The sequence below is a fragment of the Aristolochia californica genome, unplaced genomic scaffold (genome assembly GCF_029961685.1).
Source record: "Aristolochia californica isolate CCGP_79_NKW_82.1479 unplaced genomic scaffold, dmAriCali1.0.hap1 SCAF_8, whole genome shotgun sequence".
NCBI lineage: Eukaryota > Viridiplantae > Streptophyta > Magnoliopsida > Piperales > Aristolochiaceae > Aristolochia > Aristolochia californica.
Genome location: NW_027182279.1, coordinates 4131087 through 4143240, shown reverse-complemented (window position 1 = coordinate 4143240; position 12154 = coordinate 4131087). Strand labels below are relative to the sequence as shown.

Here is a 12154-nt window from a genome sequence, read left to right as displayed (position 1 = left end):
AAGTATAAGCACGATGAGATTTTAAAACTTAATAATCAATGTTTTTGAAAAGCCATGGAGGGCCTCAATTAAGAGTCTAGTTAAAAAGACTCTCAATGAAAATTTATGTTAAACTCAAATCAATTCGTTTCAAAATAAGAGCTACTAAGTTCAGCATAAAAAATACTAAGCATAATCGATGGATTTTCAGGTTTTTCTCTCTCTTGAAATTGAAAATCGGACAACTCTTTGTCCATTTGCAAAAAAAAAAAAGACCAAATCAAATTATAAAAATATTTAAAATTATTTAAATCAAAACTTTGAGTTGTTGTTAATTGCAATGGTAGATCACTTGCAAATTTTGATAATCAACATTAGTCAAATTGAAGCTTTGAAATCTTCACCTACAAAGTTTCTAGAATGAGCTATTCAGATGGCTATGGTCCAGTTGAACGATCTTCATAAGGCATTCGTCTTTTTTTTTTAGTTTGTTTAGTCAATTGGTTGAGCAATCACTTATAGTACATTTTCTCTCTAAAGTTAGCTCTAATAAGATGTGTTCTTGGCCCTCTTTTGTTAACTGTTGCTTCCTTTCCGTTTCGAAAGTAGTGGTTGGTCCAACTTCTATCATGGAGAACGTGAAGCAACTTCTGTTTCGGAAGTTATGATCGTCTCTCCCATCGGCAGTTACAGGAAGCCGATAAACTTGATGGAAGTTTTGGCTTATAAATAACGTGTTTGGTCCCCAATCTCGTTCACTGACTCAACCCTTCAATTTACACCATTGCTGAGAGTGATCAAAGAGCGGAAGCACCAAACATAAGCAAAGAACGACAGTGCTCTCTACAAAATCTGATCGTATGGAGGGAGGTAAGATTTCAGGCTTCAGTTTACATTTTATTCAATAAATTTCATGCGGATAATTAGAAATTCATGTTAGCTTATAGTTGGTATTAGAGCCAGTACCTCTTCTCCTGCGTGTCGGTTCTATTTGAGCCATTAAGTTTTTGCTCTCTGTTTCTTTTGGGGTGCTCTCTGTTTCTGTTAGGGAGCATCATTTTTACGACTAATTATGTTTTTCTGGTTGGAGAGTCGTCGGGAATGTCGAGCGGCGGCCACTACCGATCGTGCAGACTAGCGGCGCTCTGCCAGAAGACTGATAAGCGTAGTTGTGCTCTCACCGCAGGCGACAGTCGATGGCCCTCGCATCGCCATAAAATCGTCAGAGCTGGTGCCGGTGACCATTCCAACAAGTGTTTTGGCATCAATGTCGTTTAGGAACGTCGACGACACGTCGACAAATTGAGTTCCGGCGTTGGCGACCATTCCGGTTCGTCGGTGTGCCGTCGGCTTTCCTAAATGACGTTGACGCTGGCAAACCTGTCAGAATGGTAGCTGGCACTAGATCTTACGCTTTACGACGACATGAGGGGCATCGACTGTCGCGCAAGGTGAGCACACAACGACGTTTATTAGCCTTCTGGCCAAGCGCCACTGGTCTACACGATCGATTGTGGCCAATCTCCCCAATTCATAAACGTGTTTTTTGTTTTTGTAAAAATTATAAATGTTTGAGTGTATTTGTGCTTACAAGAGAGTATAGAAAATGCTTGACAAAAAATTGTGTAGGAAAAAATTTTCTTGTATTTCTGACATTTTTAAGGACTACAAGTGAACTGCTTGATTTCTTTTATTCCTCTCACTTTTAAGAAATGTTAAAAAAAATATTGAAGTAAGTTAGAACTGCTCCAATAGGAAACTAAAAAATAAAGTAAAAATATTAAAATAATATATTGTAATAACTTATCTCTTGCCTGACCCTTATTTATTATTCTTATATTTTTTTGTTATTTTTAATGTAAACACAGATTCTAACTAAAAATTATTCTAATTGGCATGTTAGTGTGTTCTAAAAGAGAAAGTGAATTACATTGGTATTTAATTTTCACTCGCTCCCACGTGAAATGAGTGAAAGTCAAATCTCTCCCCCTGACCCAATGACTGCACTTTTTACTCATCACTCTCTCACCCTAGCCTCTCAATTTGCTCCTCGGCTCCCTGCCCCTCTCTCTTTTTTTTCTCTTGCCTTGGTCCCTCTGTTGTCGTCGGTCACCACTCACTCAGCCTCTTAACCGCCATCTCTTCCTCTTATCACCCACCCTCTCTTCATTTCTATTTCTCTCAACTGCGGTCTCTTTTTTCCCCAACCAATACCTCAACTTCTCTTTCTTTGATTTCCCACTTTTTCACTCGGTTTCTCTTCCTACTCTTGTTGCCCCTCTCTTGAATGCTAAAAATTCAATTCATTCTCATCCTATTGCTACCGTCCTCTTTGTATCATGAAGCCCTAAATTTTTTGTCTCAACCCCAGTCAGCCAAATTTCAGAAGTCTCTGACATATCACCAAGGTATTCTACTCTAGCCACTACCTTTGATTTTTTTAGGGTTTCCTATTAATTGTTTGTGTTGATTTCAGGATTTCATACTATTAAGATCTTCAACTTAAAAGGGTTGGGGAGAAGAAGGAAGAAGGAAAAGATAAGAGGAGAAGAGTAGAAGAGGAGGAGAGAAGGAAGGACGACTAAGAGACAAAAGGAGAGAAGTGGTCACGTGGAGGAGAGAAGCAAGGGAAATAAATAGGGTTGTGGAAGATATCCAAACCCTCCCCCTTAGCCTTTATATTATAGATGTTAAGAGTACATTAATTATAAGTATACCCTTCACCCTATAAAGAGTGATGAAAATATTAAAAAAATAAGATATTTTCAATAATGACACCTGAATTTGTCGTCTTTCAACACTCCCCCTCAAACTGGTAATGAACAAACAATGTATATCACCAACTTGGTAAATGCAGTGGAGAGAATTTTGGAGTTGGCTGACTTTGTGATATATCAGCAAGTTGCCTATGAGTTGAGACATATTTAAGACTTATGATTCCTACTTGCAACTTTTCTCTCACAAAGTGACAGTCTACCTCGATATGCTTGGTTCTCTCAAGAAAAAACTGGGTTGGAGGCAATGTGGACTGCTGCTTGATTGTCATAATAGAGTTCCATAGGGCCTTCTTTGTGGAATCTCAACTATGCTAGAAGAGTTTTAATCCATCAACCAAGCTTTCGATATTAAAATGACCATGACACTTATATAAGAACCCATAACCTGGTGCCTTTTTCAAGTACCTGAGAATCTTCTCTTATGCCAGCCAATGAGACATCTAACGCTTATGCATATACTGACTGAGTGCAAAATAAATTTCTGGTCTAATCACAGTGAAATAGATAAGTTTGCCAACTAGCCTATAATACTTGCCCACATCAACTTCTTCTCCCGAGCTAGGGCATAGTTTTGTATTTGTTTCCATAAGGGTGTCAACAAGGCAACATCCCATCATTCCTATTTCTTCTAGCAAGTCAATAACGTATTTTCTCTTTGATAAGGTAATACCATGGTTGGTCTAAAGAGCCTCAATACCTAGAAAAGACCTTAAGGAGTCCCAAGTCTTTTATCTTGAATTCATTGCATATCTTATTTTTCACTTGATTGATACTATCAGTATCACTACCCGTCAAAATAATATCAGCCACCTATACAACAAGTAGTATGACACCTTTCTTAATATGCTTGACATATACGCAATGGTCCATAGAGCACCTTGTGAACCTGAATCATTGTTTGATTAAACTTGTCAAACCAAGCCTGCAAAGATTACTTCAGACAATATAATAACTTTTTTAAGGTGGCACCCTAACTCTCCTTAACCACATATCCAGGTGGTTGCTGCATATAAATTTCTTCCTTAATATGGCCATTGAGAAAGATATTCTTTACATCTAGCTGAAAGACAGGCCATCGATAATTTGCAACAAGAGATAATAAGAGGCACCGAATTGAGCTTGGCGATTGGAGAAAAATTTCAACATAATTAATCCCATAACATTATGTGTAGCCTTTAGCCACAAGGCAGGCTACTATGCCATCCGTTAACAAGATGACATAAACTTTGGGTACTTGAAGGTAAATGACATTTCTTTATTTAGTTTATTTTATTTAATATTATTTGCATGTAATTCATGTGAAATGTATGTTTTATTGTAGGTAAATATTATTTAGTAGATACCGGTTATGTAAATCTTTTAGGGTTTTTTGCTCCCTCTCAAGGGATTCGTTATCATTTGTAAGAATTTGGAGACAATGTTCCTACAAATGGGAGAAAATTATTCAATCGAAGACACCCATCTTTAAGGACAACTATTGAACGTACTTTTGGGGCTTTAAAAGCTCATTTTAAAATATTAAAAGATGTTCCTCCTTTTACTTTTGGCACTCAAGTAAATATTGTAATTGTTTACAACATATTACATAATTATATAAGTACCCAAAAATCGTGAAATTGGTATTCAGTTTAAAATTGCCAATCATCCCCTTGAAGTAATCGTTCTAGACACGTCTTTCCTCCCCCTACGATTTTTTTTTTTTTCTCTCCGGTTGCTTTCTTCCTCTAGTATTCGCACTCCCTTTAACTTCTTCTTCCTTCGTCGTCATCGGAGTGGGAGGGGCCTGGGTTCCAATACCCAAACACGTGTTCCGGCTGACAGAGCTCGGCGACGGTGGGATCGTGATGGACACCGCCACGACTGTGACGAGGTTCCCGGCGACGGCGTACTTGTTGTTGCGAGACGCCTTCCAGGCGGAAACAATAGGGTTGTCGCGAGTCGCTTGCATTTCCATCTTCGATATGTGTGACAATCTGTTCGGATTTGAATCGGTCTGAGTCCCGACGGTGTCTTCCGATATTGATTCTGCCGATGAGGAATTTCCTGATTCCGGTGGACGAGCTGGGGACTTTCTGCTTTCCATTCGCCCCTTTTGGTTCAGGGCTTTCCATAATACGGAACATACAGTAGGAAGGGATACAGATTTCCTTTGTTTTATGGCTTTCTAAAAGTCATTTTGAATTGAATTGGTGAGTAACAAAAAATTTGTCCATATATTATTGTTCAGAGAAATGATTTGAACCGAATATGCATTTTGATCCATGTTTGATGCTGAAGTACCCGAATTCTATAGATTGGTAAAACCCTAATTCATTAATTAGTATATTAATATATTTTAATATTAGTGTAGTAACCATGTTTATTTTGGTTAATTATTTATTTAGGTATATGTTTTATTTAAGTATATTATAAAAAAATATTCATTATCATGTTTACATCATATTTTTCATTTTGGGGCATTAACATTGGAATCTGTTTTCTAGTGCACTTGAACTCGTCTACACTAAACTCCCAACTTGAAGTTGAAGTTGAATTAAATCATTGCCTTGAATTTGAAGTTTAACTTCAACTTCAACTTTAACGTTGATTAACCCCCCCTTAATATTTAAATGTGTTATACTTGTGTTATTTCTTTTTTATTATTATGCCATTTAGAAAATATATATCACAATGATTTTAATATAATGATAATTGTTTTTCAGGTTTTATCTACAAATCAAATAAGTGAAATTAACATTATATTATGTTCACAAGAAAAATAATCAATATATTAATATTGATAGTAAAAAAAATTTGAAATTTTTTATATGAATTGTTCACTTTTAAAAATTTATCTTATTTTATTAATAGAAAACATAAAATAAAAATATCTTATAAAATCTAAATTTATCAGAGCATTTTTATCTAATAAAATTCCTTCTTTATATATTTTTATAAATTCATGATTTTTAGTATTATATTTAATTACTAATTTAAGAATAAGAATGTAGATATTGTAAAAGTAACAATTTGATTAAACATTTGGATATTATAAAAGTGCACATCTTTTTAAGTATTTTATTTTTATATATTTAATTAAATCAATTATCTTATTTTAATTTTAATTTTTTATTAAAATTTTATCTTATTTTATTTATAAAAATGTTAAGTAAAATGATCTTATAATATTATATTTAATTACTAATTTATGAGTGAGAATTTAGATGTTGTAAAAGTAACAATTTGAATAAGCATTTGGATATTATAAAAATAAGCATTATATTTATTATTATTATTATATATATATTTAATTATTTATTAATTTAGACAAGCTAAAATATATCTTATTTTATTAATAGAAAAGTTAAATAAAACTATCTTATAAAAATTAAATCTTTCAAAATATTTTATTATTATAATTTCATATGAAAGCCCAAACGGTAAAAAAATCTTATTGTGTTTCATTTATTCAGTAAAAAGTGGCCATAGTCGAGTACATTAACACTCTAGCGACTGGTTATAAACAATATCCGACAACGCAGACGCTTCAAGACGACGGAGACAAGATGGAGGCGGGCGCAGACAGCGGTTCATGAACGACCGAGTTGGCGGAGACGGCGATAGGATTTTCCTCTAATTGCAGCATCACACTAGCCAAAATCTCCTCCATCAATTTCTTAAACTCTTCTTCCTCAATCGGCTTCCCGTCACCCGTACCCACCACCATCTCCAGCAACTCGTCCACCACCTTATCCATCTGCGCAAAAACAAAACCATCAATTCGACTCGGAATCTGAAAAGCCGAGTTAATCATCCCATTACCGACGCGTCAACTGAGTCATCCAAAGCTTACGAGTACCTGATCGACGGCACCGTATGACGGGAAATTGGCGGTGAGGCCTATGCCATCCAACGCCGATCGGAGAAACTCCATTGTTGTCTTTCGACTCCGATCTTTCGGTAGGTCCGCCCACGCTGTACCCAATAGCTGATACAGAAAACTAATTAAAGTAAAGATTCATGAACATAGCAGGGCCAAATTCAAGGACGGCCATGGTTAAATCTTAACCACCTTATCCAATTCGAATTTGTTGGATGACAATCTCCTTATGTCACTCCCATCAAAAGTGTTTTCGCTATGAGCCACGATGACTGGCCGCTCTTTAAGCCGTTGAGAGATGTTCAATACAATCTTATAGAACACCTCCAAGAAGATCTCTCGACTGATCGGTCTCTCGTATTGATCCACACTGCACGATTCCAAGGCTGGCTCGATAACATTACTTGTTACCTGAACAAAAAATCATTTTTTGAATCGACTTTTCATTGCGAAACAGAAATAGGTTTCTGAAGTTACCCAGGAATCAGGAGGAGGCATGCCATGATCGACGGTCAGCTGTCCAAGAGCGGTGATGATACAGTCGCGAAGCGATCGATCGGCCGATTCTATATGTGAGAATATGACGACAGCCTCCGCCTGGAATCGGGCGCTGTCGGCCGATTCCGACAGTTCCTGCCCGTCGATCCTTAGTATTACTATGGGATCTCGCTTGAGGCCGGCGGCCATGCCGAGAAGAATGCCCGAGAGCACTGGTTTGAACTCGGTATTGCTCACTTCCCCTCGCTTTACATGGGTGAATTCGTTCAATACCTGCAAAAGATCATTCCTTCCACTGAGAAATGGCTTGTGTTTGGAGATGAACAGTCCTTCCCATCGATCGATTACTAAAAAGTACGGGTTTAAATACTGTACAACTACAAATGTCGAGTTGATTGAAGATGCAGAACCAACCTCAAACCCAAAGAGAGACCATGAAAGAAGCAGGAAAGCTAAAGGGTCATACCATAAAAAGGAGATAATGAATTTTACTCGAGATGCCATGCAATAAACCAAAACAAATTACAGATTGTAGCTGATGAAATTATTGAAAACCAATCCTCTTGCTTTTCATTCTCAGAGGATCTCAAGTATTCTTGCTAACCGATAACGTTTACCTGATGAAATGAGATTCTTATGCCACGATACCAAAACACAGAATCCCCCAGGGTTTCCATGAAAAAAAGAAGAAAAAAAACAAAATATATGAATAGCAGATTGTATATAGCACAAGAGAGAGACTGATGAAACTGAACTAAAACCAATATTCCTTCGATAAGGATCAACAAAAAAGAAAACAGAAAAGATAGGGAAGGAAAGAAACCTCAAAGTAGATATGGTCGGAATCAGGAGAGGTCCCTTCAGTCGGCAAGCCGAGAGCAGCTCCTATATCATCCACAGCTGGCCCAAGCTCCTTCACCGAAGCTTCCCATCATGATCTCTATCGTGCAGTCGTTTGATATGAACCCTGTCAGGAAAAAATACCGAAAAAGACGGGGGGCGGGGGAGTATTTCTGGTTACGAGTAGCTTTGAAATCAATGCAAACAAGCAAAGGAGGGAGAAGCCCGTGAATCCTGACTGATTCTTTACCCTTTCTCTTTTCTTCCTTTCTACGACCCCCTTTCTCGCTCTCCGGCGGGGAACGCAATCCAATCTGAAAAAGCCTAAGCATTTCAGATTAGGCTTCGGGTAGGCGAAATTTGGCAGTTACAGAGAGGTGACTGGAGTGTCTGCTCGATTGGCGGGTCTGTCGAGGATGACGAATGAAATCAAGGCGAGGAATGGAAAGCCACACCTTTCAATCAGCGAATATAGTTAATTTAATTAGTTTTCTGAGAATAAAACCTATTCTCTGAAAACTCGTCAACAGGTAGGAATATAGTTAGATTTTCAAAGTCATGACGAGTTTTTGTAAGGGATGAGTTTTCAGAAATTCAATCCAAACCCATAATCTAAAATCCCAAGGGAAAGTGAGTTAAAAAAGAAAATATGTTAAAAAAAAGTTTTAAAAATGTACAAAAAGGTTAGTAGTTAATCGTAAATGTTATTTTAAAGATTATGCTTTAATAATTAAAAGTTAAAAAGTTCTAGAGGCATTAAAATACTCTATCAATAAATATTTTTAAAATACTAAATTAAAAAATTAGTTATTTTAGGGTTAAGCATCTCCTCTATATTGTGGAGGGGATTTAGAGGACCTCTTATGCTCTTTTTCTGTGTTTATTTTTTTTAGGTTTTTTTTACCAAATTACCCATTTTAAAAAACTTATTTCGATAAATAACGTTACTTTGAATTTATTTTAAAAAATACTTAACTTTGATCGGTCCACTGTACATGTGTACAGTCAAAGGTAACACGTAACCTTTGACTGATTACGTGTCACCATGTCATCAGTATTGTGTGAGTAGATAAACACATCGACTGCCACATCACTTTTCCGACAAGTCATCTGCCAGGTAAGACACCACATCATTAAATGATAAAAAATTTGAATAATTTTTTTTTTGATTTTAAATATCAAATTTATGAATACACTTTTTGTTACCTGATTTTTAAAATCAAAAAAAATTTTATTCAAAATTTTGTCATTTTATGATGTGCCATCTTATTTGGTAGTTGACGGGTCGGAGTAGTAATGTGGCAATTGATGTGTCTATCAGCTTACACAGTATTGATGACATGGCGACACGTAATCAGTCAAAGCTTACGTGTCAACTTTGACTGTACACATGTATAGTGGACCAATCAAAGTTGGTTATTTTTCAAAATAAGTTCAAAGTAATGTCATTTATCGAAATAAGTTTTTAAAGATGGGTAATTTGGTAAAAACCTTTTTTTTTAATAAGTCCCTTCACTTCTCCTTTTCTACTACTAGAAAAAGATGGAAGCTCCAACCACCTTTCGGCCGTGGTCATCCTCCACCTTACAAGAGGTCTCTCCTTTCAATAAGGAAAGTGAGAAGTATAAAGGGAGACTATCTCACTCTTTTTTTTTTTTGCATTTAATAAAAACTTTAAATTTTATACAAAGTCTTATGGTACAAATGTAGATATAAAATTTTGATCACCAAAATTTGAACTCTTTCACTTGGAGAGTACCTTCTCCTTGAAAGATTCAAACATCCAACGTTGTAGCACAATGTATGTGATACGAACCACGTCAACATGTGACGAAACCCGATACCAAATATGGAAATCAACCCCAAGTCCTTTCAAGTTTGATGGAAATCGCAACCCATTGTTTAACAAAGCAAGAACCTTGGTAGGGTGAAGAAGCCACAAACGGATTTGGAAAATTAGTTTGATAAGTTTGAACGCCACAAGGAACCTTTGACAAGTTCGGAAAAGTGAATAACACATAATAAGAATAAACATAAAAATTTATCTTTAATCCGTGTACAAGGTCCTCTATTTATAGTGGAGGACGGGGTAGAGTCCTAATTACATTCAAACTCTAACACTTAAAGCTAAAACCTATCATGATAAGATAATGCATGTAAACTAGAACTCTAATATAACTAAAATTCATACTCCTTACGAGGATGTGACCTCTAGGATAAGGATAAGGTGCCATCTCGTGGCTATCCTTGTGGGTCCCACTAGTATCTTCTAATCTTCTTGAATCTTAAAAACATAATCTTGGAAGCCCCCTTGCACGTGTATCTCGGAATGGACATGCAAGTTGGCCATGCAATGGCTCAATGGACGTGTATGGCTGATTGGCTCTCTTCCGGATCAACTGGAACTTGAATTGGTTCATGAGTATTCCGTGCAGCCTTGATGTCCTCATCATTCCCCCCCTCTTGAGAAGGATTTGTCCTCAAATCATCACCTACATCAAAAGACATCAAAAGGATATTCACTCTCATTCTTTTGCTATCTCAAGTTCTTTTGGTCTTTTGATTTCTTTTGTTCACTCAATTGTTGCAACCTCACTTGATCCTCATAGACTTGTTTTGGTGTCATTGGAACTAGAGTGATTGTCTACTGATTGCACGTGAATGAGTATTTGTTGGTGAAGCCATCATGTTGCACACGTCATTCAAATTGCCAGAGTCTTCCTAAAAGGAAAAGTCCAACTTGCATTGGTACCACATCATACAAAACCTCATCCTCATATTTACCGATGCAAAATGGTACAACGACCTGCTTCGTAACCCTTACTTCACCACCATCATTCAACCATTGCAGTTTGTATGGACGAGAGTGCTTAAGTGTTATGAACTTTAGCTTTTCAACCAGGGAAGTACTAGCAACATTAGTGCAACTACCACCATCGATAATAATACTACTTCCCTTGTCTTTCAAGTGGTAGTGAGTGTGAAAGATATTATCCTGTTGTACTTCTTTTTCCTCTTCTTTAGCTTGCAAGCTTAAAGCTCGTCGTGTGACTAGTCTAAGTATCTCACCATGATCTGCCCCTAACTCCTCATCTCGTATGGGGGCGTCCTCCAATAGTGGCATGTCATCTAGATCAGTTTTGTCTTCGGAATCAATTTCACCATTTTCCCGGATCATCATAACTCGCTTATTTGGACATTGGCTAGCTATGTATCCTCTCCCCTGACATTTGAAACATTAGAATGATTCGAAATAGGGGCTGATTTACTTTAAAAATCCGTGCTAATGGTGACTTTTTGAGGCTCATGTTTGGCCTTGAAGGTGGACGGATTTTCTTCTTTTGTTGGGTAGTTTGACCTCCAAGGTGTTGCACTCGAATTCTCTGGTCTTGACCGTGTACCACCCCTCTTGAGTTGCCTCTCAACTTTGATTGTCATATGTACCAAATCCTCCAATTCCACATAATGGTGTATCTCGATTGGGTTAGCAATCTCTACGTTTAAACCATTCAAAAATCTGGTCATTGTCGCCTCTTGTTCCTCCTCCACATTGGCTCTAATCATAGCCATCTCCATCTCTTTATAATACTCATTAACACTTCGGCTACCTTGATAGAAACCTTGCAACTTGAGGTATAGATCCCGGTAGTAATGACTTAGTACAAATCTTCGTCTCACCACTCTCTTCATCTCATCCCAAATTTCAATAGGGCGTTCTCCATTCAGCCTCCTATTGATGCACAACTGGTCCCACAACACAATAGCATAATCATTAAATTCAATTGCAGCGAATTTTTACCTTCTTGAATTTGGAGTAGTTGTGACAATCGAAAACTAACTCCGCCTTCTTTTCCCACTTGAGGTATGCTTCAGAATCACTTTTTCCTTGAAACGCAGAAATTTTCATCTTGATACTTTCCAAGTTGTTATCTACCCGGTTCCTAGCTTCTCTATTCTGGCCATATCTCCTATGGTTGCCCACTGACATCCTATCTGACTCCTCCTCTAAATCATCAAATTCACCTACATCCTCAACTTCCCTTCGGTGCAACCTATTCCTCCTTGGGTTGTTCGGAACAAATGATGGTTGCCCCCGTTGTGTTCCCTCTTCTACCTTATCCAACCTCCCATGTATATCTTCTAACTCCACCCTCATCATTCGTCTCATCTCCCCCATTAATGCTTGTATTTGCAGATTCAG

At 37.2% G+C, this 12154-nt stretch overlaps 1 protein-coding gene across 1 annotated transcript; it reads right to left on the bottom strand.

Moving 5' to 3' along the window:
• Nucleotides 1–6282: 6282 nt before the first annotated feature.
• Nucleotides 6283–7317, bottom strand: LOC137938185 (uncharacterized). Its single transcript, XM_068783178.1, has 4 exons — nt 7093–7317; nt 6808–7026; nt 6595–6723; nt 6283–6492 (listed from the first exon to the last, which is right to left on the bottom strand). Exons 1-4 carry the CDS (start codon nt 7300–7302, stop codon nt 6283–6285), a joined length of 768 nt encoding a protein of 255 aa, XP_068639279.1. The 5' UTR covers nt 7303–7317.
• Nucleotides 7318–12154: the final 4837 nt, after the last annotated feature.